This window comes from Hippocampus guttulatus, chromosome 11 (assembly GCF_054856545.1).
Source record: "Hippocampus guttulatus isolate MCC_2025c chromosome 11, RoL_Hgut_1.0, whole genome shotgun sequence".
Classification (NCBI taxonomy): Eukaryota; Metazoa; Chordata; class Actinopteri; order Syngnathiformes; family Syngnathidae; genus Hippocampus; species Hippocampus guttulatus.
The window spans coordinates 6369027-6393932 of record NC_141271.1 but is presented as its reverse complement, the minus strand read 5'-3'; the positions used below and the strand labels follow the sequence as shown (position 1 = coordinate 6393932).

Sequence of the window (24906 nt, the reverse complement as noted above, 5' to 3'; positions counted from 1 at the left end):
AATGTGAAGGCAAAAGATTGCGAGTTCATGCAAAACACTAACTTCCTTATAGGAGATCGGATTAATTAGGGCTGCATTGCAAAAATCGATTAATTGAATTAAATTCATTTTCCTTTTCATAGCCCGACATTGATTCAAAAATCGATCATTTGAACACGTATTCTTTCCATGAATTGTGACATCTCGCGTCGCCCAAGATCTTGTCGCTCCACGAGAGGAACGTATCAACGCAATTTGGTGGAAGCACTGAAATCAACACCGACAAGCTCGGAGGCAGCAGACTGGAACTTTCTGGGTTAAAAAAACAAAACACGAAGACAGAAATGAATTGAAACTTCATTGAGACAGTCTGGAATGTGAATGTCGTACGTTTACAGTCTGTTTTCGCCACTTGATTTACACTTTGTTTTGAGAAGGTCATGTTCAATAAAACATACGTGCTTGTGGGGATATGTATCTGTGTAACTTTTTAGGTTGTCATTTTGAAGTTTTAATTGCACACCAAAAGCCTCACCAAGACGACAAAGGATGCTACACTGCAGGCATTTGACCTGCAGGTGTCCTACGAGCCCGCCAAAGACTTGTCCATCGCTGACACCCTCAGCAAAGCATTTCTAACAGAACACTCCTGTCAGGGTGGAATGAAGATATGCAACAGATTTCCCCTGAATTAAATAAATGCTGAACATTCGAAGAAAAAAGAAAGCTCCGTCAGAGGCCTTTTGATAAAACACAACGTTGATTGTTCCATCCACAGCATGAAAGCTGACATGATACAAAAGTACAAGAAGCCCATCTAGGCATTGCCAAACGCAAAGAAACAGCAAGAAACATTCAATTTTGGCCATTGGCGTCAAAGCAGAATGAGAACGTTGGGATGAAATGTTCTATTTGCAACACATACGAACACAACATGTCAAAGAGCCCCTTATGTGTCCTGAAATACCAGACAGAGCTTGGACAAAAGTTGGACTAGATTTGTTCCACTTCAGCAGGAATATCTGTTATGACTTCCACAGACAACAAGCAAACAGGTGATCATTGCCCTCAAGTTGATGTTTACGCAACATGGAATCCCACATATGTCATGTCTGACATGGGACATAAGTCATTTGTTGGACTGAGGCAGCTTTAATGCAACAAACAAAATGACAGAAAGCATGAGAAAGGCTTGTCTATCCACAAGTGAAGCCTTAGCACAAAAACCTGCATTTGGTTGGGGTGACCAGGTCAGGGTGTACCACGCTTCTCATCCAAAGTCAGCTGGGAAAGGCTTTTGCTCATTCGTGACAAGATAAAGCCAGGAATGAGCAATTTAATTGATGGAGGGGGCCACAAAGATTTGCCATCAAAAGATTTGAAAACAAATAATAGGATCTTAAAAAGAACTCCAAAATGTATAGGAAACCCAGTGAAGGGGCCCAGAGGAGGAGTTATGTGCTCCCTCTTACGAGTATGCAGAGTAGCAGTATGAAATGATCTTCTTACCGGAGTTCCTTGGCCACTTCTAAGGGTGTGACAAAATTTCTGACTGGAAAGGGGCATTTTGAGAGTAGTTAGGTCCAAAGTCGGTCCTCAAGGGCCGCTGTCCTGCCTGCTTTACAGCTCTCGCAAGAGCAACGCACCTGATTGAAATAATCGGGATCATTCTCATGCTGCTTCAGAGGTGGCTGTTGAGTCGATCATCATAATCAGGTGTGTTGCAGCCGGGAAAGCTGGAAAACAGGCAGGCCAGTGGCCCTTCAGGCCCGGAGCTGGACATGCCTGAGTTAGGTATTTAATGATTTCACCAAAACATTGAAAATTCAAACTAATATAATTTTCCTGATCAAATAAATACATCAAGAGTGTTTTTGAATGAAAAATGGGACAGCCCGGTAGGATGATTCATTCAAGAAACATCAGCAGTGTTTGTTACTGTAGTCTTTGCTAGTTACTTGCATGCAAAAAAAGTGGTTCAACCCTTTCAAGGACAGTAGTTACTATAGTGGACAGCTTATCATGTTATTGGGTTACAGGGTGCATGAAAGGGTTAAAATGGGAAACAAATTTCCTACACTTCCCTGGGGGTCCAAAGTCTGCTTTGTGTTGTACTGATGTAGTACCATCTGTAGCTATCTTGCCCCCCAAAAACTGTTGTTGTTAATTAAGGAACTTCATTTAGACTAAAGTACTGTAGTCCTTTGCCACCATCTTATGGCATCTATAGTTAATTACAATACAGGAAAACACCTGTCGGGAAGAATTATTTATGGCATGGCGTGATCTTGATCAATAGTTGAATTTTTCAGCCAACAGTGGATAAGAGGTTCCCCATAAAATAGTCAAATTTCTGCCTAATTGACAAATACGCAGTAATTTGCTGTATATTGTAAAGAGGGGTTCATTGTTGTAATTGAGTTTATTGTCTCGCACCATGTTTTCAGGACTTTCTCATGCCAATTTACATCAAGCCCATAAAGAAAAATATCATACATGACCATAAAATTTAGAGTGTGATTTTTTTTGGGGGGTGCTGATAGAATGTAAATGTAGTCCAAACCAAATGTGGCAGATCAACACTCGTCATCAACAACCACACCTCCACAGCACCCCAGCCCACTGCCGACACATATGTTTGGGGTATGAGAAACGGCCGTTTGGGTGGCACGCAAATGAAATTGTGTGTCTGGCCCCAATTTGGTTAGCAACAGCCCTGCTTATTAGGATACACCACAGCAATTCAGTGTTTACTGAATCCTGCTAGTAGTTCCATTACTTCAGTTATTCCGAACCTTGATTGAGCCAAGGCACATATTTAAAAAAAATACCACCAAATAAAATTGACACAAAAAGAGCACACATATGTCAATTTCATACTCTTCGCCATCTAATAGAAGATCGTATATTTGTTCTTTCTGTCGCTATAAGTTGCTGGCATAGATAGAGGGACAAAGATACATTAGTTGTTCTTCATAAATAATTTTCACGGCAATTAAGTGATATTTGATCATTTCCCGTGGCACACCGTTAGAGCTCTCACAGCACACTAATGGTTGGGAAAAACTGCATTACCTGAGCTCATTACTGGAAATTTATAAGTATAATGAATTATGAAATTTGAATTAAAGATGCCTAAGATCGTTTGTATTTTTATACTAAGCTCCCATATGTTCCGGTACATTTAAAAAAAAAAAGATTCATTACAATTTAATGCTACAGGTCCAAGCTATATTTTATGTCAAAATTTGTGCTATCCCAACTAGAGGAGCTGAATGCATTATTTTCCCAACTCCACTTTTCTTTTTGACAATTCTGGATCAAATCAAAACTAAAGTCTAATTCTAAGCAGTGTTAGGATTGTGACTTGAACCTTATGGGGGGATTGCTTCAAATATGTACGTATAGAAAATTGCAGTCTGTTAAGATGCCACTTAAACTTACCCATTCAGACTATTAAAAAAAATGGTGTGTAAATTTTGCAAAGCTGATTAAATCCTTAGCATCCTGTGTATTAGCACACACGAAGTACCTGCGGTGGGAGCAGAGAGCGGCGCCACGCACTGTTATGCAACACATTAGGCGTGAACAGCGCTTTTCCATATTGTTCTGCCTCCATTGTCCGCAGGATGTGTGGATACCATACTCGTCCTTTCCCTTGTCCATCAACGTCAAACCCTGTTAATTATTTATTCTCTTTTTGTGTGAAATACAAATCTATATTTCTCACCCCATGTCACGGTCCAACAAAAAGGTGCACATGTGCCAGTAGCGTTCATTTATAACTAGCAGAGCATTTGAATAACAATGCTTTGTTTGTGTGGAGCTGCTATAAAAAGCCCTGGAAACATGAGAAATCTCTCCAATAGACACCATGGGCAAGGTAGGCTCTGCTCCGCTGGCATCAAATCACATTTTAGATCTTCGTCTGTCGTCACGCAACCTCCCGTCTCCCGACAGATCATCTTCTTCGAGGACAAGAACTTCCAGGGCCGCAGCTATGAGTGCAGCAATGACTGCACGGACCTCCACTCCTTCTTTAACCGCTGCAACTCCATCCGGGTGGAGAGCGGCTGTTTCATGATCTACGAACGAGCCAACTTCATGGGCCACCAGTACTTCATGAGGAGGGGAGACTATCCCGACTACCAGAGATGGATGGGTTTCAGCAGCTGCATCCGCTCGTGCAGGATGATTCCCGCAGTAAGGGCTGGAATGCTTGTGGTTCTGCCTTGTTCTTCAAGCTTGAGCAGACATTCCGATGTTCTTCATTCGGCTTGACAACTCGACAAGTCATTGTGATTGTCCATTGTTTTGCTTCCAGAATCCGAGCTTAAGCTCGATAACAATCATTCCAATGTCCATGATGTCCCGATACAAAAACTAGATGGATTGTTCTGACCGGCACAATTCTGCTTGTTTTCGATTCTTAATAGTTGCACCACTCTTTCTAGTGTTTGATATCAGACTCTGGTTTCTGTTTTGAAAAGCTGTGCCTGTAATTCCGATGTCTACAAATCCATCTTTGTTTTTTGTACCTAATGCTACACTAATCATTTCGATGGCTGTGATGCTGCCCGGTTTCTTTCTATTCCTAAAAGCTAGATGGGTCGTTTCAATATTTGCGATTCTGCCTTCTTTTCCCACACTTAAATGCTCGACATAGCTTTCATATTGCTGCCTGTGATTCTGCGGTGCGTTTCTGTACTTAAAGCCAGACCGGTCATCTCAAGATCTGCATTTCTCATTTAGGTTCCCATACTTCAAGATAGGCTATTTGTTTTGATGTCTGCGACTCTGCTTCTGGTTTATGATATCAATATCTGTGATTCCATTTCTGGTATTGGGTACGTCATATAGTTTCCGTTTTTCCCATGTCCACGATCCCGCCCTTCATTAAGATGAACTTAAAATGAGATGAGTCATTTTGATGCGCACGCAAACCCAACTGTGCCTTCTGATGTGATCCCGCAGTACCGAGGCTCGTACAGATTGCGCATCTATGAGAAGCCTGACTTCAGCGGTCACACGATGGAGTTCATGGACGACTGTACCTGTGTATCCGACCGTTTCCACCACCGCCATATCTACTCCTGTAACGTCATGAATGGCTACTGGATCTTCTACGAGTACCCCAACTTTCGAGGGCGCCAGTACTTCCTCAGGCCTGGCGAATACCGGCGGTACCGCGATTGGTGCGCAACCTGCGCTATCGTCGGCTCCTTCAGGAGGGTCACAGAATTTTAGCCATCAAAGGAAAACCTTGCTGTAAATATCAAACGCTTTGTTTATTAAAGATGTCGGATTTTTAACTTGGCTTTGTCATTGCTTTCTCCTTGACAGACATATTGTGTATGTGTGTGTGTGGTTGTTTACAGTCAATTGGCATACAGCCTCACAATAGATGATTTGATGATTATTTATTTAGCTATACATCCTGACATCCTGTCTTTTAATATTGAAGATTTTTCAGACATATTGAAACCTGTATAATTACAGACCATATTAGCAATTAAAAAAAAACTCTTCACTCAAGTCTTCTTCACTCATAATATTAATTAGGATTTTATTGTGGTTAGTGTCTTTTTTTCACATCAATGAACCTGAACCCTAATTTTTTTTTCAGATTTATTAAAAAAAAATCTGATTCGGGGGCTTAGGGTTGACTTAACAATATGTATTAATAAAGCAATCTGTCTCTCTGTATTTGTGCATATTTGTATCTATCTATCTATCTATCTATCTATCTATCTATATCTATATCTATATCTATATATATATATATATATATATATATACATCCGCTTCACAGTGTGGAGGTGCAGGGTTCGATTCCGGCTCCGGCCTTCCTGATTGGAGTTTGCATGTTCTCCCCGTACTGCGTGGGGTTTCTTCAGGGACTCTAGTTTCCTCCCACATTCACAAAAACATGCACGATAGGTTAATTGATCACTCTAAATTGTCCGCAGGTCTGACTGTCAGTACGAATGGTTGTTCGTATATGTGTGCCCTGCGACTGGCTGGCAATCATTTCAAGGTGTACCCCGTCGACTGCCCGAAGACGGCTGGGATAGGCTCCAGCATGACCGTGCCCCTCGTGAAGATAAGCGGATTAGTGTTTTGTAGTTTTCCTGCCTGCGGTGTGTGCTAAATACATTATACTTCCATCTGTATTGTGCAGTGACCACTGCAACTAACAGATATGCTCTGTTCCTTTTATGTAGATATAGGAAACAAATCGTTCTTAATTTTGCTATTGGTATATTGAAAAAAAAAAGTACGACGAAAAAATGTATACATTTATTCATTTGATACAATAGTATCATAATAAAATGAATTCTGAAAACAAATCTGTTTCCGGTATCATTACCACCTTATGAATAAACACACGGATTTTAGTTTAAAAATGGCAAATTGTTTTTACATGTTATGTTGCAGTTGGACAATGAGGGTCATTCCTTGGATAAATAATGAGTCATTAATTTAATACGTTTTGGCGCAGTATCTTTTTACATGAATAGCAAGTTATTCTTACGACTTGCTATGCTGCTATATTGATTCCCAAGCTTTTTCCTCGCTCGGCCGGTGGGGTCTGTTACATTAACCCTCCTTCCCACTGTGTGATTTGTTTTTGTTCACAAAATAAAAAGACAATATGAACAATTTGAAAGAGAAAAATTAACCATCAATTTGAATGGACCTTTATTTTCTTGCGTCTGGCAATTCTGTTGGCATGTTGAAAGGAGCGTGTGAGGGAAACAAAGTTTTCATAACCGTTTGAGGATAAAGCATATTTACGTTGATATGATGAGACATTAAAGATGTCCAGTAACTAGTGAATTTTCTATTCTGGTTCTGTGAGTTCACCCTTGAGGCACTGGATGCTGCGCTCTCCCCAATGGCCGTGATCACACCATATGTGCAGAAGCTTCTGACTGAGCGAACACGCACAAAGCCTTTGTGCACACATAATGCAGGTGATTCGCAGCCAGAAATGTATGGACGGAGAAGCATTGTTACGCATTTATAGGCCCTGTTCAGCAAAAAGTCAGTCTGCCAAATCATCAGCTTTGCGCATTTGAATAACAACGCATCATGTCCCCCGGGTTTTGTATAAAAAGGCCTTGCAATCATGGGGTTAGCAGAGCAAGTTGAATCCTCCACTGGGAACAACCTAAACCATCACCATGGGCAAGGTAAAAACACATTGTTGCATTTCTTTCATGGGCAATGCAAAAACGTCTCTGTTTTCACTTTTCAGATCATCCTTTTCGAGGAGAAGAACCTCCAGGGCCGCTCCTACGAGTGCCTGAACGACTGCCCCGAGCTGACCACTGTTCTGGGTCGCTGCCAGTCCTGCCGGGTGGAGAGTGGCTGCTTCATGGTCTATGAGCGCTCCAACTTCCTGGGCAACCAGTTGTTCCTCAAGAGAGGAGAGTACCAAGACCTGCAGCGCATGACGACTCTGGGAGTGACCCTGGACTCCATCAAATCCTGCAGAATGATCCCCTTGGTGAGCAACCAACCAAAACCTGAATGTTACGAGTGTGAACACGGCAGACATTGACATGATTGACATTTGGAATTTGAATTACAGCACAGAGGCCAATTCAAGATTAAGATCTTTGAGCGAGAGAACCTGACTGGCCAGTCCAACGAACTGCAGGAGGACTGCGAGAACATCATGGAGCGCCTCCGCATGAACGACATCCTGTCCTGCCAGGTGCTGGAGGGTCACTGGCTGCTGTTCGAGCAGCCCCATTTCCGCGGCAGGATGATCTACGTGAAGCCCGGTGAACACCGCAGCCTCAAGGAGATGGGCATTAGCGGCATCAGGATCATCAGTTTGAGACGTATCACTGACATGTGCTAGAACTCTGTGCTCGGCTTGAATAAATAAAAACAATGTCTTCTTCATAAGCATCTTTGCCTATTTGGTGTTGATTCAGGAGTTACGATCTCACTGCAGACGGACAAACACACATGATTCAACCTGTATACATCCATTTGTTCTTGAGGACGATATCAAAATCGATCGATCAATCAATCCAACAAACTTTATTTATGTAGGACTTTTCATAGATCAGAAAATGTTGTGCAATTAAAACATCAACATAAAAAGAGGACCCTTCCCCTACCCCCAACATACACAGATACATATCCCCACAACCATTACACACACACACACACACACGAAATTTAAAAAACGACATGACAAACGACATGAAGAAAAGAGCACCCAAGGGGAGCTCATCCACTCTGACAAGAATGACAGCTGCCACACCTCCCAGCGTGGAGGACCCCCATGAGGAAACGCTGGAGCTTATTAAAAAAAAAAAAAAAAAAAAGAGAAAGAAAAAAGGATTCAATTATAGGGATTTTAATCAATACATAAATAAGTTATTCAAAAGCCAAGCTAAAAAGATGTGCCTTAACGCTCGTCTTAAAAAAAATCAGTCACTGCAGACCTGACGTCCTCAGGAAGGCTTTTCCATAGCTGCGGACCGAAATGGCTAATGCAGCCTCACCACGTATTCTGGTTTTCACGCTAGGAATAATTAAAAGGCCAGTGCCAGAGGACCTCAGGATACGCGAGGGCTGATATGATAAAAGCAGGTCAGATGAATAAGATGGTCCAAGACCATTGAGACATTTACCAACGAATAAAAGCACTTTAAAATCGATTCTGAAACACACGGGGAGGCAATGCGGCGATTTCAAAACTGATGCAACTTGTTCCCACCCTCTGGTCCTTGTCAGGATTCAATCGGCTGCGTTCTGGAGTAGTTGTAAGCTTGAAATTCTCTTTTTAGGGGGATCAGAGAGCAGGGCATTACACTAATCACCTCGAAAGGAAATAAGTGTCATGATTCTGTTGTTGTTGAGATGAAATTGGGTTGTTTTTTTTCAGTTTACTGTCATGGTTCTGTTCCGTTGTTTTATTACTTTGGTTTATTGGTATTTTCAGGGCCCTGCGATTGGCTGGCAACTGATTCAGGGTGTCCCCGCCTACTGCCCGAAGACGGCTGGGATAGGCTCCAGCACCCCCCGCGACCCTAGTGAGGATCAAGCGGTTCGGAAAATGGATGGATGGATGGTATTTTCAGGACTTTGTTTGTGTCATTGATTTGAGTTTTTCCAGAGTGCCCCCTGCAAGTGTTTTTGTTTGTAAATTTTGTTCATTACATTCTGTTGCTCCTGCCTCCCTCCTTTTTGGGTCCTCTACCATCACGCACCTCATGACAAAAATCATGCATCAGCACTTCCGTGTTAGCCTGACAGACAAATGGGCGGACTCTCAAAAGGCCCTCTGTTGTCAGGAGACACGGAAATATACAGCTGTGTGTCATCAGCATCGCTGTGGAAGCTGATACCGTGTCTCCTGATGACGTCCGTAAGGGGAAGAATATGAAGAATTGAACCATGGGGAACCCCACATTTCATTTCATGGACTCTGGAGGAACAAGTATCAATATTTACATAAGAAACATATTTCTGTGAGATAGCAATAGGTTGAAATTGTCAATAAAAGCAAAATCAAGATGATCACAGATGGAGGAGTCTTCCACGTCTTCAGGTTTAAAAGGCGACTGAAACGCTAGATGCCGCGGGATAGCATTGGTAAAATGCCGCTTATCCAGACCGAAGAAGGCATGACGAGTCTCTCTTCGTCTGCTCCGAGTATCGACGTAATGTGCAATACTGCATAATCAATTCCAAGGTGAGACGCAGACCACCCAAAAGTGTGAGCAAAATAGTTCAAATCATCAGTTTTCGTCTTTATTGTCTGTGTGTGAAGAACCGCATTTAAGAACTGAGATAATTCCACTAACTATCCTTTTTGTCCTGATGGTAAAAGAAACTGACACCACTCAAGGAAATGTGATCATTTGAAGACAAATTGTCATTTTCTTTCTTCCTTTTCATGAACACAAAATCACATCGTGATATAGCGAATGTTATCAAGACATCAAGGATATGACATTGCAATGACAGTTGCCCTCACTTAAAATTTGCACACTGCACCGGCATCATCTGGATGCGCTTCTGCCATATATAGTGTAAGAGTTGCGTTGCAGATGAGACACCAGGAAGTAAATTCTAAAGTGATTTTTATTTCAAATCTTGTTTTGCTTCACAGTTGCTTCTAAGAGCAGGATTCCATGATGCGCTTCATGCTCATGACGCGAGTGCCGTTTATGCCCATGTCCTTGAAGCTCCTGTACTCGCCTGGCCTCAGGTATATCATCTTGCCCCTGAAGCTGGGCTGCTCAAACAGCAGCCAGTGGCCATCTAACACGCTGCAGGACAAGCATTCACTCATGCGAAGGCGTTCTGGGATGTTCTCGCAGTCCTCCTGCAGCTCGTTGGACTGGCCGCTCATGTTCTCCTGCTCAAAAATCTTGATCCTGAACTGGCCTCTGTGCTGTTGGTTGAAATGAAAGCAGGAAAAAGTCAGCAACTCGCACCATTTCGAATTGATTTTTAATTTTTTTTTAACGGAAAGGTGACAGTTTGTGGCATGCTAGTGCACGGGACAAGACAAAGGTTCTGGGTTCGAATCTTGGCATGTCCTCCCTGTGCTTGTATGGATTTTCATCAGGTTGCATCCCACGTTACGGAAACATGGATACTAGGTAACTCACTGTCAAAGTAAATGTGGCAAGGCAGTATCTTCTTCAAGGATACATCAACATGGTCAAAGGACTGAGGATTAAATTGAAAACCATCGGATCGAGAAAAGACTCCTATGCAACCTAAGCGAAGCCATACCTTCCCTGCGAGTGAATGATTGTTGTCTCCATGTGCTCTGTGATTGACTTGTGACCAATCTCACTCATGACCCTGAACAGACTAAGTGGTAGGCATTGGGTGGCTGTCGTACAGTACCATGGGGATCATGCGGCAAGACCTGATGCAGTCACTCATGCCCATGCGCTGATAATCTGAGTAGTCCCCTCTCCTGACAAAGAACTGGTTTCCCATGTAGTTTGTGCGGTCGTAGACCATGAAGCAGCCGCTCTCCACCCGGCAAGAGAGACACCTGCTCAGGTAAGAGGACATGTCAGCGCAGTCGCTGCTGGTCTCATAGGAACGGCCCTGGAAGTTCCTATCCTCATAGAAGATGATCTGCAACCCAAGCAGTTTTAACTGATTACGTTGATTGATTAGCCAATAAAACTAATTTCACCCCCCACCCCCTAAAGGCGAGATTTACCTTGCCCATGGTCATAGCTGCGGTGATAACGTGTGGAAGAGCAAACAGACTGCTTAGTTTTCTCCATGTCACCCAGTTGCTTTTATACCTGACCTCGCGACTGAAGCATACGTGACCTCATTGTGCAAAGTCCTGACTGGGCAACATGCAGTGGAGGCCCCACCGCGTGCACGGCCGCAATTCAAAGAGACCTTCATACAGATCGTGATTTGCGGTGGTAGCAATTGTAGCGAAGAGGCCACCTGCATTGTCTACACCAGGGGTGGGCAAACTTTTTGGCTCGGGGGCCGCATTGACTTTTAAAATTTGACAGAAGGGCCAGGTCAGCACGAGCTATGGTACATTTAAAAAAAATAAACTGCATTTGTTGACAGTCCATATCAAACATCAACAGAACAAAAGCATGAAAGTACTGTATTAATATACTTTTTTAAAATGACGACAGTGTTGTTGATGACCTATTTTAGCCTGTGCATTTCTGCAGATGGGTTGTGATCAGACCAGTAGAAGTAGAGCGATACAGAGGTCCTAGGTGGTCGAAAAGATCCCGCCCCCCCCTCCCTGTGTTCTGCAACTTCAAGTCAATGCGCCACCTGGCGGTGAAATGCCTGTCATTACAAGTCCAATTGAAATGAATGCAATCATTCACATCGAACCTTAATTGTGGACCGACCTTCGGTGGGCCGGATTAAAAAGACCAACGGGCCGGATTCGGCCCGCAGGCCGTAGTTTGCCGACTTCTGGTCTACACCGTTCAAAGGCAGAAAACAGTTTTTCCACAAACACATTTTCCCCAAGGATCACTCCATAAATACATGATTATTAACAAACATTCTACAAAAAAAGAAATTTAATCTAAATTTTGAAATAATTTAAGTACTGCACACAATTTTAATGGACATGCAGCAGTGTTTTGCAACTTACTTCCAAAATGCACTATAGCATATATCAGTGTATTCGTACTTGTACTCCTCTGATCGTAATCAGTTACCATAATATTACTGCCTCTGAAATGTAATGCATTTCACTAGTTGTATTACTCGCCAAAAATGACATGGGAATTATGAAGTGTCAGTGATGATATGGTTGAGGGATGTTCACACATTTTTGTCTTTGTCAGAGAAGGCGTGGCATGAATGAATCAGCAATGATCGTGTCCTGAAAGAAATGTGGGGCGAAGTGACGTTTCGTCTCGTGATGCAAAATAGCGTCAGATGAGAAAAACTGTAACCTTCACAATATTCTGACTTTGAAAGAGTACATTTTCATTTCGTTAAGTTAAAAATATATACTGTAGGTCAGGGCTGCCCAATATGTCGATCGCGATCGACCGATAGCTCGCGGACTGGTCCCAAGTCGATCGCGAGGAGTGTAGAGGGGCAAAAAACCCCAACCTAAAACATTTGTGTGTCTGCGTGTGTGATATAAATATGATATATTTTTGTATTAGTGCACACTGCACCCTTAGCATCCTATCAGTCTCACTTTCACAAGAAGTATTTAAAAAATAAAATAAAAAAAGCACATCAGGGCGGCCCGGTGGTCCAATGGTTAGCGCGTTGACCTCACAGTGCAGAGGTCGTGGGTTCAATCCCAGCTCCGGCCTTCCTGTGTGGAGTTTGCATGTTCTCCCCGGGCCTGCGTGGGTTTTCTCCAGGTACTCCGGTTTCCTCGCGCATTCCAAAAACATGCATGGCAGGCTGATTGAACACTCTAAATTGTCCCTAAGTGTGAGTGTGAGCGCTGATGGTTGTTCGTCTCTGTGTGCCCTGAGATTGGCTGGCAACCGGTTCAAGGTGTCCCCCGCCTACTGCCCGAAGACGGCTGGGATAGGCTCCAGCACCCCCTGTGACCCTTGTGAGGATTAAGCGGATAGGAAAATGGATGGATGGAAAAAAGCAGATCACCTTTAACCTATGGTGGCGCGTGACCTGCATCACCGGAAGTTGTTAGCGGTCAGCAGTCTGGAATTGCACCTTGCGATCAGAGCTGTTGTGCTATATCTTCTATTATTATTATTCTCATTCAGAGTTTGTTTCATATACAATTCACCGAGGGCACTGGCGAAGAATGGGAATCTGGAGGGTCGAGAGAAGCATTTTAAAACGGTACATGTGAGCTACGTTCGTTAACACGCTACAAAAGTGTGTCCCATTCCTCCGTGTCAGGTCTCAATGAAGGTAGGCAGTGATTTGCTTTTCCACAAACTCACAAATTCTTGTGTTTATTTTTCAGTTTCGTTCATTTTAGGGGGCGTTATGGCTGTTGCTCATTATGGCATGCGTGTGTAGGTGTGTGTGTATGCGGGCATGCGCAATCACGGCTCGATCGCGGTAGGTTGGTTGATCGAAAAGTAGATCTTTGCTCAAAAAAGGTTGGGCACCACTGCTGTAGGTTCTGCATCCCTTTGTTTTCCCTTCCCTCATCATGCCACCACCATGTAGTTATTATATAATGAGCGAGATATTTAGCTTGTCAGCTAGCTAATTTCGAGGCACCTAACGAGCTTGTGTAACTATGTATAATTATAATTGAACTTTTAGTTGTGAGCTTGATTGTTTGAATTACCTGGTGAAAATGTAGCTTAGTATGGTTAACCAGCTGATCATTTGCCAACTAATGAGCTTGATTTTTAGCTTGTTAAGATTATCGTATTTAGTTATTTAGCACCCTAATGAGGTACTTAAAGGATATTAAGATTGATTTTGAGTCATTATTACATGTTGCATATTATTATTATTAGCATCATTACATACTGTATAAAAACAAAGAGTATCAAAGGACAGAAAGGGACACAGGAAGGTAATCTGATATGTTTGTGTTGCTTTAATTTGAAAAATTGAACATCTAGCATATGTCCACGATACGTTTCATGCTCAAGAAGCGAGTGCTGCTTATGCCCATCTCCTTGAAGCTGCGGTGCTCGCCAGGCCTCACATACACCATCTTGCCACGAAAGTTGGGATGCTCGAACAGCAGCCAGTGGCCCTCCATCACCTGGCAGGACATGCAGTCGTTCATGCGGAGGCGCTCCATGATGTTGTCGCAGTCCTCCTGCAGCTCGTTGGACTGGCCGCTCATGTTCTCCCGCTCAAAGATCCTAATCCTGAACTGGCCTCTGTGCTGTTGGTTGAAACGAAAGCAGGAAAAAGTCAGCAACTCGCACCATTTCGAATTGATTTATTTATTTATTTTTAACGGAAAGGTGACAGTTTGTGGCATGCTAGTGCATAGGACAAGACAAAGGTTCTGGGTTCGAATATTGGCACGTCCTCCCTGTGCTTGTATGGATTTTCATCAGGTTGCATCCCATATTATGGAAACATGGATACTAGGTAACTCACTGTCAAAGTAAATGTGGCAAGGCAGTATCTTCTTCAAGGATACATCAACATGGTCAAAGTACTGAGGATTAAATTGAAAACCATCGGATCGAGAAAAGACCCCGATGCAACCTAAGCGAAGCCATACCTTCCCTGCGAGTGAATGATTGATTTGAGGGGAGTAAAAAAGAAAAAAAATTAACATTTCCAAAGGTTTATGAAAAGGTGCTTTCATTCATGTTGTTCTTATTCTGCCATCCATATCAATTGAAATGTTTTTGTCTATCACACACAAACCCCCCGATGTGTATATCTATTATCTATCTGTCTGTCATTTATCCTCATGAGGGTCGTGGGCATGCTGGAACATATCCCACTGACTTTGGGCAGTCGGACTCTGAGCTGGTTGTCAGCCAATCACAGGGCACACATTTGATGGACAACCATTCACATTCACCACATGTAGGGACAATCTATAGTTCAATTACCTACCATGCATGTTTTTTGGAATGTGGGAGGAAATCGTTGTATCAGGAGAAAAATAAATACATTTAGGAGAAAACAGCTACCCGTAAACTAATTCAACTGAGGGCGCTAGATAATGTAAAACCATAATTTACTCACCCCTGAACTAAAAGGAATGAATATAAAACCCTCGACCCATTTTTACCCACCATGGGGATGAGGCGACAGGACTTGATGCCGCTACTCATGCCCATCACACTCATGGAGTCGGCATGTTCGCCCTTCTTCATGAAGTGTTGGTTGCCCAAGAAGTTGGGACGCTCATAGATCATGAAGCAGCCACTCTCCACCCGACAGGACTGGCACTTGTTCAGGTAGGAGGACACGTCGGCGCAGTCGCTCATGCACTCATAGGAGCGACCCTGCAAGTTTTTCTCCTCATAGAAGATAATCTGTGAAAGTAAAAAAGGGATTCAGTAACATTCCATGAACTTGTTTAGCCCTGCACCCCTTTTCAAATACAGAGCAGAGATGATTCAACCCCTCTCAGTGTGCGGGCATGGGCCCGATCATCCCTGATCCAAACATACTGTCGATGACACATCCACTGTCAACCTTGTGTTACACTCCTGCATGCGGTATAACTAAAATTCATATGGACTGAAATCAGTGGCGGACCCTCAGGGCCAGCAAGGCCTTCTCTGCTGGCCTAAACATTCATACAATAACATAAATTTAATTCATGTTATTTTATTTTCATAAATATCTAAACAAAATTATTCTCTATATTCTTTACGTCATATTATTTCCACTAGTCGAGTGGCTTTCAATGTTATTTTAAATAACATTGAAAGCCACTCGATAAATAACTTATTTATTATGGTAGAGTTTTTAACCAATCATACTTCAGCTATCTTGTGTTGCCAGGTAAATTAAATTTGCTCGGGGCCTTCAGATTAAACAGAGCAGGCTCCTGTGCGCTGTAAATGAACCGGCACAGTCAGGTTGCAATAGCCAATCAGATCACGAGTCTGCGCACCGGGCCAGCGAGAATGCCTTACGTCGAGACTGGACGTGCGCGTTCGGTGATTGGATTAGCGCCTGCTCGAGCTATCACTGCATTTTAACCCAAAATGGCCGAAGAAGAAGACGTTGATCTGGTTGCAGAACTACTTTCCACACAATTTTCAAGACGGACCTTCCACGAAAAGCTGGATATTGTGCGAAGAGGTCGCCCAACTCCTGCGCTAGCTAGCCTGTCCCAGCAAGAAAAAGGGTTTGTCCGTCATTTTCAGACGAGCAATTATGAACGGTACCCGTGGCTCACAGCCTCTGAGAAACGCTGCAAATTGTACTGCTGGGAATGCCTATTGCTTGCAACGGACCGATTTGGTGTTTGGAGCCACACTAGATTTACCCATTCAAGTTGTTTTACCAAGGCAGCAAGGAAACATCAGAGCACGGCTGGGCACTTACAAACTACGGTGCCTTTGGGGACACTCGCGTAGATGTGCCGCTCAGTGAACAGGCACTACATTGGTGAGTAAATGAATTTTATTTGACATTTCTTCTTGTCATTTTATTTCGTTAGTATTAAATTAATGGTAACGAAATAAAATGACAAAGCTACAAAAATGTATCAAATAAATCTGCTCACCTGCAATTTATAATGGTGCATTGTAGTCACCTTCGTGCACTAAAGTTTGTTCAATCTTGGCTACTCAACATTTGCTGTTGTGTAGCCGATTCTCAAAATGCAAATGATCTGTTTACTTTATTTTCAAAGAATAGTTTGTTTTGCTATTGTTTGGTTGGTGTCTTAAATGAAACTGCGACATTGCGCAATTTATTGGACAGACTTGTTTAAGATCACACAGCGTGATTTGGGTGCCATTTTATTTAGTATTTTTAAATCATCTTTTTATTTTTGACAATATCTATATATTTAGTTTCCTGCTCTTAATTGTGAATGCATACTTGATGGTTTTAAATGCTCCTGAAATTAAGTGCTGCTTGACGAGCCTATACTGTATTGTGGTCATGTATGTGACGTCACTGAAGGCCTAAGGTTGAAATGCACGGCCCGCCACTGACTGAAATACATTTCTGAGTCAGGGTATTACATTTAAGGCCACTGTGATCAAATGTAAATCCTGTCAAACCTTTCCTTCCTTAAATATTTGGTTTTTCTCTCCCGGAGCTGAAGAAAATATTTAACAAATATATTTTAAAATATAAACACAACGCTGGAGGCTCTTAACTGGGGCTACACTGATTTCTGATGAGGTTATAGCCCCTCCCCCCCGGCCCTGGTGTTGCGCCATTCTTGCTGTGAATTAAAGGGATAGAAAAGCGATATGAATTGCTTACCTTGCCCATGCTCATGTCAGTGGTGGTCATGGTTGTCAGGTGAGCTGCTGCTGCTAGCACTGAACTGCTGCTGTCCCCCTTCCATTTAACCCTCGCTTTTATACCTGAGTGCGCCCCACGGCGTCAGCGGGTCTCCATTGTGTAAAGCCCTGAGCCAGCAACTTGCTATGGAGTGCGGCAGGGGCCCGTGTCACATGTCAAACATGGTGGTCTTGTGGCTAGGCCCTTGAAGACCAGGTAACACAAAACCCTTTGTGTTTGAAATGAATAAAATGGCTGATTTCATTGTGCTGTATGTGGAGTTAGAGCTGATGAAAACAAAGAAAAGGAATGTCGGCAATAATACTGTAGCTGCTGTACATTCTCATTTACAGCTGCATTTAATTCAATCTGACATCAACCTGGAAATGAAAAGAGGCTCGGCAACAATGAAGTATTCAAACCCTCAACATATTCTTGTTTCAGTAGTCCACTGTGGTTGATTTGGTAAATTGTCCATTGTTTATTCATGTGTTAATATTTTCAAAGAATTTGACTTCTTCAAAAAATTATTTTTTGTCATATTTTGCTTGAAACTTGAACGCTTTTATTGCTGTCTGTTTTATTTATTTGGATGCATTTAACTAGTTAGTGAGCTTCTCAATTAGCTTGTTAGCAGGGGTGTAGCTAGAAAACTTTCAGTGGGGTGGGCAGAGTTACACAACACATCTGTAATGGTGACGAGGGGTTTCCGTGAATGCGTGTGTGCGTCATTCTTTATCATAACATCCACAGTCACTGTTTCATGAAATAAAATTTATACATACAGGTATGCCTAACAATGACCATCACACCCATAATCGGTCTTTGCCCTTACTGTACTTTGCTTTTACTTTCTCATAGTCTACTTGTCAGAGATTTTCTCGGACAAAGTTAAAGAAATGACTCGGCACACAGGAAAATTGTCTTCAATATCGGCGGAAGCGGATCTCTGAGAGCGAACGACGGTTAGTTGCTCCGCGATCACACTCAAAGTCCCGCCACCGCGAGTTCGACATTTTATTGTAACATATGCAAAATACAAGAAAAACACTGCCCCCGATGTTTGCATGCCGCACCCCCGGTAGTGATTGGTTACTTGCTTTTCAAACTTGAACCACCAGTACATTGGTGCCTTTTCTGGCTGGTCTACATCGAATTAGCATGTTGTAGACAATGTCAATATGTTTGTGTTGCTTTAATTTAGTCATGTCAATGACAAGGTCAATGTCGTCTGGGCGCGACGGGTGTTCTCAACTCGTCTTGTGTTGCTCAACCGCTGTTCCCGAATTATTCATTCCCCTTTTGTGACCGAGTGTCGCCTTCTCCCCTGTGGTTGTCCACCTGTATTGACGTGCTAATTGTGGACTTCAACAGTCCCCCGGCCAGATGGCTGGCGCCTTTGTGTGCAGGCATTTGGGGGTGCTGGATACGCACCCAAACGCTTCGATGTGCCCAAATAAATGAAACTTTAAACACGATACAATTTTGCTCATAGATTACTCTAACACTACTTCTATATTATGTAGTCATTTACTACAAAAGCCTTTTCAGGTGTGAGGTAAACATGGCCAACAATCGTTTGAGTAATACTTAAAATGCTAAAACAATTTCAAAAATGCTTTTCCCACCCAGGTTCATAGTTAGACCAATAGCAATGCGATGAACAACTGAAATGCCTTTCTTTGGCAATCTCTGGTGAGTGATATCATTTACAGAATGCCGAGTCGCCGGTTGGCCATTGTAATACATTGTTGATTGTCCCGTTAACTGCTTTTTGCCATTAATAGAGTTATTTGGCGAAATGCCTCGGCGTTGTGTAACAATGCACTGTTCACATTCAGACAATGAATGGCCAAAAGAAAAGAATAGGGCATGTAAATGGACCAGAAAATTGGAATGATCTAGTTTCGTTCTCGCAAAGCGAATGGATTTCATGCCTGTGTCTACGAGCATTATTTGTTACAAGCACCTTGAAATCCTCTAGGGGTGTTCACACGGCACACATTTGCTCCGGCGCTGCACCGATGTATTTTGTTGCGATATATTTTGCACCGCAGCAAATTGTGTGGAGCGTTCACACGTACAAAGCCGCTGAGCGTGTCTGCACCGGCACAGCGTCGGTGCAGCCCCACTTGCGTTCACACGGCAGTTTCTGCAGCGGAGCAAAACGACAGAAAACAAACGAGCTGTCGTGTTGGTTCTTTTTAAAACGTATACGCAACTCAAGCGACTACTGGACAGGCACGTCCTTCTCCTTCTCGGTCTCCGTGCCTTCTGCTCGAGAGTGACCGCCCCCGAAAACGTAAATCAACGATGACTTCAATGACACTCAGAAAAGCAAACGCGTAATGCGCCAAACAGAAAATCAAGAGAGGAAATCACAAAATAAATTATATTGGGGGGGGGGGGGTTGTGAACACACAACAAAGGAACAAACTACACAAACAACTCCGAGACAGTCCAGTCTCCTACAAAAGGAAATATGATACCAGCCAAGTCTTGTGTCGTTATTAAACAAACACATGACGGAAGTCCGACAGAGCGCGAAAGCAACGCATTCTCGCCGTACGTAAACTCTTCACAAGCATTTGCTCTGGAGCAAATTTAACCCAGTTGCGTTCACACGTGCAAATTTACACCGGTGCTGCTTCACAAACAAGCATTTGCTCCGGAGCAAATTTTTAAACCACCTCCCTGAGGTGGATCAAATTTGGGTTGTTTTCCGGGGCTACGCCAGAGCTAATTTGCACGTGTGAACGCTCTACTGGGGCAGCCCCGGCGTAGCACCGGACCAAATCTTGCCGTGTGAACACCCCTTCTGTTTTCTCAACCGAATTTCCAAAAAAGCTAATTGTGATAGTCAATGAATAACTCTGGCTGCTGTTTATCAAAATATTTGATTCAAAGTATGATACGTGTACATGGATGTAATCCTGAACGAAAACATTCATACTATATGAGTGCTTGGATCCTCTGTAATGTTTTGCAACTAGCAATGCTGCCCATATAATGTGTGCAGTGGCCGACAACGCAACAAAACTACCGTAGCAATGGCAATGTAGGACACCAACCCACTATAACATGTGCTCTCAGCATTAGCGGGAAAACATGGACCAAGTAGGTAATCCCACTGAGTGCAATTTACAGCACGGCACAGCATCGAAGTGCAAACAATAACGCTAGGCTAATAACTGCAGCCTATATAGTTTACCATTCTTCCAGTCTCGATGGGTCTCTTCCCCATTCCATGTCCGGCCGTTCGGGCACAACATTTTCCACATCCTGAGTTTCTGGCTTATATACTGTATGTATGGTCCAACATACATCTTTCTAACAACCTCCCTTCCTTCAACTCTTCAGATAAGTGTGGAACGTCACTTTCTGAATCGATTTCGGACTGGCTTTGCACAATTTCCATTGTCAGCCCCACTATTGTTGTCTTGAAGTGACACACTTTTGGGTTTGTCGCTCATTTTAGGAAAACCATTACTTGGTCAAATTTACAAAATCATTTTTTCCCCCATTCTTTATTTAATGTATTTTGTTTAATTACTTGAAATCAAAATATTTCGTTTGGGATCTTCTAAAATGACTTCACATTTAACCTTTAACAATAGGAAGCATTTTTGGCCATGTTATTCACAAGTGAATGGGTTCAACCAGTTGGTTGACAACCATTGTGATGGCTGGTATAGTTGAGAATTATCTGTGGTCTTTTAGATGGGTTCCAGAGATAAATCCCTCAGTAAAAACTTCCACATCGCTTTAAGACACTAAAACCAAACAATCTATTTCCTTCTGAAAAATTACTGCATTGTAATTTTTTACAGTACAACAGTTTAACTTGGGGCTGGGTGATATGGCCTAAAATTCATATCATGCTTAAAATTGAAGTCGGACGGTGTCGACTGGTTAGCACGTTGGCCTTACAGTGCAGAGGTGCAGGGTTCGATTCTGGCTCCGGCCTTCTCTTGTGGAGTTTGCATGTTCTCCCCATGCCTGCGTGGGCTCTGCGGTTTCCTCCCACATTCCAAAAACATGCATGGCAGGTTAACGGAACACTCTATTGTCCCTAGGTGTGAGTGTGAGCGCGGATGGTTGTTCATCTCTGTGTGCCCTGCGATTGGCTGGCAACTGGTTCCGGGCGTCCCCCACCTACTGCCCGAAGACAGCTTGGATAGGCATTGTGACCATAAATGACGCAGGTGTCTCAAACAGAATGAACATACACTGATTTCCTAGTTCCCCTATTCTGAAAAATATGTTAAAAACAGCATAATTTTTGAAAAAAGTTTTATTTCTGGTCTTTTGAGAGAAACGTACCACAGAACAACTTTCATATGTCTAAGATGCGCCTCATGCTCATGAGCCTCATGCTGCTCAGGCCCATCTCCCTGAAGCTACGGTATTCGCCGGGCCTCACGTACATCATCTTGCCATGGAACTGGGGGTGCTCAAACAACAGCCAGTGGCCATCCATCACTTGGCAGGACATACAGTCACTCATATGGAAACGGTCCATGATGTTGTCGCAGTCTTCCTGCAGCTCATGGGACTGGCCTCTGAAGTTCTCCCTTTCGAAGATCTTCATCCTGAACTGGCCTCTGTGCTGCTTTGGGACAAACGTTGCACATTTTAATATCCCTTGTCATTCTTCCTGAAAGAAATGTGATCTGTGAACATTATCTCGCTTACCATGGGGATAGCACGGCATGACTTGATGCAGTCCCTCATGCCCATCAGGCTCATGGAGTCGGCGTAGTCGCCCTTCCTCATGAAGTACTGGTTACCCAGGAAGTTGGGCCGCTCATAGACCATGAAGCAGCCGTTCTCAACCCGGCAGGACTGGCACATGCTCAGGTAGGATGACATGTCGGAGCAATCACTCAAGCACTCATAGGAACGTCCTTGGAAGTTCCTCTCCTCAAAGAAGGTGATCTGGGAAACGGATGATTGAGTTTAAAAAGGATTTCAAAAACAGATTGCTTAAAGTATGGATTTGTGCGCTTACCCTTCCCATGCTTGTCTTTGCTGTGTGGGTCCCTCCTCCACCTGTGATGCCACTTTGGTGACGACGCCACAATGTCTTTTATACCTGACCAAACCCAAATACTCTATAGCCACGATTGTGTGTGAAGCCCTGACACAGCAACACGCTATGGAGGCCCTATGCAGTCCTGAGTGGTATTTGTCCCATTTCCACTTTGACTGCATCCGAGGGAAGACTTTAAATTCATGTTTTCCTACACGGAAACAAAACAATGAGCAACTTTTTGGGGGCTTCCAACAGTGAGTGGAACATTGCCATCTGATTCACTCAAAACACGGCGCATGACGCTCTGATCCGCAAACTGGCGATTTATAGGTATGCGTATCCTTTTGTACGCCAACAACAATAGTCCGACACATCTGTATACAAAGCACTAGCCGACAAACAAAAGTGGTTTTTTTTTTCTGGTGGATTGTGCGGGCATGTGGGTATCTATGCCTGGACATGTGAAACAAATGAGTGAGCACTGAGACTTTTAATCTTTTCTGTTAATCAGGTCTCAACTCATCTGTGATGGCATCAACCCGATGTGGATAGCGGATTCTCAAATTTGAGCTGTTTCCATGTTAATTTTATTTTGCATTGACAGCCAGAGGAAAAAAAAGGGTTGGGATCTGAATTATTAGCTAAGATTTTTCTAATCTGCAGGATATGGTATTGAAAATTACCGGCCATGTAGTGATGGACAAGCTCAAAAGTGAATACTATCCATCCAGCCATTTTCAACACCATTTATCCTAAACAGGGTCGCACGGGGATGGAGGGGGGGGGGGGGGGTGGTGGGGGGGGGGGGGTGCTGCTGGAGCCTATTCCAGCTGACGTCAGGTGGAAGGCGGACTACACCCTGAACTGGTCACCAGTCACTTGCGGGGCACATATAGAGAAAAACAACCATTCACATCCACACTGCCATTGAGTGGAAACCGATGCCACACTGCCCACCCACAAGTCAGGCGAGTGTATCACTACACTATCAGCGACCTGAAGTGAATACCCTTCCATCGAATTTTTAAAACCTGCTATCCTGTTCAGGATTACAGAGAGTTGGGTTGATCAAACTTGATCACAGTTCTGGATGGATACAAATTTGAATGGACTACCATCTTAATTGTCCTTATTACCGTATTGGCCTGAATATAAGACGGCGCTGATTATAAGACGACCCCCTCTTTTTCAAGACTCAAGTTTGAAAAGACTTTTTGAACACCAAATTAATTTTTATACAGAAAATAATTACAGTACATCTGAAACAAATGATTTTAACAATATATTTCAGAGAGAAAGGATGTTATTTTGCCTCATTCAAATCTTAATATCTGAACATTTAAATATGTAAACTAAAGTGCAATCACATTCGTAAATGAATGGCTTCTGGTTTTTGAAATGTAAATTGTACATCATAACTTCTTCTCAGCTGCAGGTTAACCTGGCCGATCTTTGACCCACTTTTCTCCAGATTGTCGCTACATTTCTCCATTTTCTGTTATCTCTTCTATTATTTTCTTCTCTTTTGTTTCTTACCGCTATTTTTTATTTTTCTTCTTCGTGCTACCGCTATTTTTATTTTTATTCTTCATGACAGGGGTTCACTTTGGCCTGGGGAGTCAAGTTCGTCGTGAATGGGTATAATGTCTAGATCCCAATATAAGATGACCCCCACTTTTTCAGTCTTATTTCAATGCAAAAAACACCGTTTTATATTCGGGCCAATACGGTAATTTGTATATACCTATTTTACAATATGAGGGAGGGAGCGTTGGAAGACAAAGTGACCCGAATGCAGGAAAGTAGCCAACAAGTGCTGGCATGATATATTTATTATTCATATTATCCAAACAGAAATCGAATTAGACACTCTTTTTGTTTGCAAAGATATATGACAATGAACGCACTAGAGTACTTAAAAAGTCACATGAGATGACAATTGAACTTACTGTACAAGGGTAGTCGAGGAACTGACTGGTAAGTGAAGTGAACTACATCAGGTAAGATCCGGAAGTCCTTCACATTGTAATGAATTTGTAAACTTTAAGCATCATCTTAAAATTGTTCTCTTTCTTGAACTCTTCAAAAGTTTTTCGAAATTTATGTAATGTATACAATTGAAAGAAGTGAAGAGGAATGTAAAATTCAAATGAATAAAAAAAGACAAACCATTAGGTGTCAATGAACATAAACAAGGGAGATCCCTGATGACTCCATTAAGGACTTATTTTCGAATCTGAACTCTAAATCAATACACAACAAAGGTTGTCCCTTTTTCTTTGTCTTGTTTTTTTTTTTTTTTTTTTGGTGTCTTGCTCATTTGATCACATGAGCTCGCCGAAATTTATGTTCTATATTTTGATTGCGACGTTCATGTTTTAATTGCAGCTTCTGGTTTGCTCGGGACACCTCAGAGTGAAAAATGTCAACAACACAGCCTACACCTCATGATCCCACCACATCTGTGGTAAATTTTTGTCTGGGAGTCCTGCTTA

At 42.8% G+C, this 24906-nt stretch overlaps 5 protein-coding genes across 6 annotated transcripts; 2 read left to right on the top strand and 3 right to left on the bottom strand.

Annotated features, from left to right (window-relative positions):
* Positions 1–3734: 3734 nt before the first annotated feature.
* LOC147197902 (gamma-crystallin M2-like) lies at positions 3735–5291 on the top strand. The gene is made up of 3 exons (XM_086123187.1): positions 3735–3862; positions 3940–4182; positions 4954–5291. The coding sequence occupies exons 1-3, from the start codon at positions 3854–3856 to the stop codon at positions 5224–5226; spliced, it is 525 nt and encodes a 174-aa protein (XP_085979313.1). The 5' UTR covers positions 3735–3853; the 3' UTR covers positions 5227–5291.
* Positions 5292–7104: 1813 nt separating this feature from the next.
* LOC147197901 (gamma-crystallin M1-like) lies at positions 7105–7899 on the top strand. Its single transcript, XM_086123468.1, has 3 exons — positions 7105–7175; positions 7241–7492; positions 7577–7899. The coding sequence occupies exons 1-3, from the start codon at positions 7167–7169 to the stop codon at positions 7850–7852; spliced, it is 537 nt and encodes a 178-aa protein (XP_085979594.1). The 5' UTR covers positions 7105–7166; the 3' UTR covers positions 7853–7899.
* A 2175-nt stretch (positions 7900–10074) lies between these two features.
* LOC147197900 (gamma-crystallin M3-like) lies at positions 10075–11242 on the bottom strand. 2 transcript variants are annotated; one of them, XM_086123463.1, is made up of 3 exons: positions 11198–11242; positions 10870–11109; positions 10075–10405 (listed from the first exon to the last, which is right to left on the bottom strand). In XM_086123463.1, the coding sequence occupies exons 1-3, from the start codon at positions 11210–11212 to the stop codon at positions 10127–10129; spliced, it is 534 nt and encodes a 177-aa protein (XP_085979589.1). In that variant the 5' UTR covers positions 11213–11242; the 3' UTR covers positions 10075–10126. The 2 variants fall into 2 exon arrangements, with proteins under 2 accessions (XP_085979589.1, XP_085979588.1); XM_086123462.1 differs by having other exon boundaries at positions 10870–11130; positions 11198–11236.
* Positions 11243–14000: 2758 nt separating this feature from the next.
* LOC147197899 (gamma-crystallin M3-like) lies at positions 14001–17445 on the bottom strand. The gene is made up of 3 exons (XM_086123465.1): positions 17356–17445; positions 15195–15437; positions 14001–14320 (listed from the first exon to the last, which is right to left on the bottom strand). Exons 1-3 carry the CDS (start codon positions 17383–17385, stop codon positions 14045–14047), a joined length of 549 nt encoding a protein of 182 aa, XP_085979591.1. The 5' UTR covers positions 17386–17445; the 3' UTR covers positions 14001–14044.
* Positions 17446–21712: 4267 nt separating this feature from the next.
* On the bottom strand, positions 21713–22527 carry LOC147197898 (gamma-crystallin M2-like). Its single transcript, XM_086123470.1, has 3 exons — positions 22388–22527; positions 22072–22314; positions 21713–21988 (listed from the first exon to the last, which is right to left on the bottom strand). The coding sequence occupies exons 1-3, from the start codon at positions 22394–22396 to the stop codon at positions 21713–21715; spliced, it is 528 nt and encodes a 175-aa protein (XP_085979596.1). The 5' UTR covers positions 22397–22527.
* Between the last annotated feature and the right edge of the window lie 2379 nt (positions 22528–24906).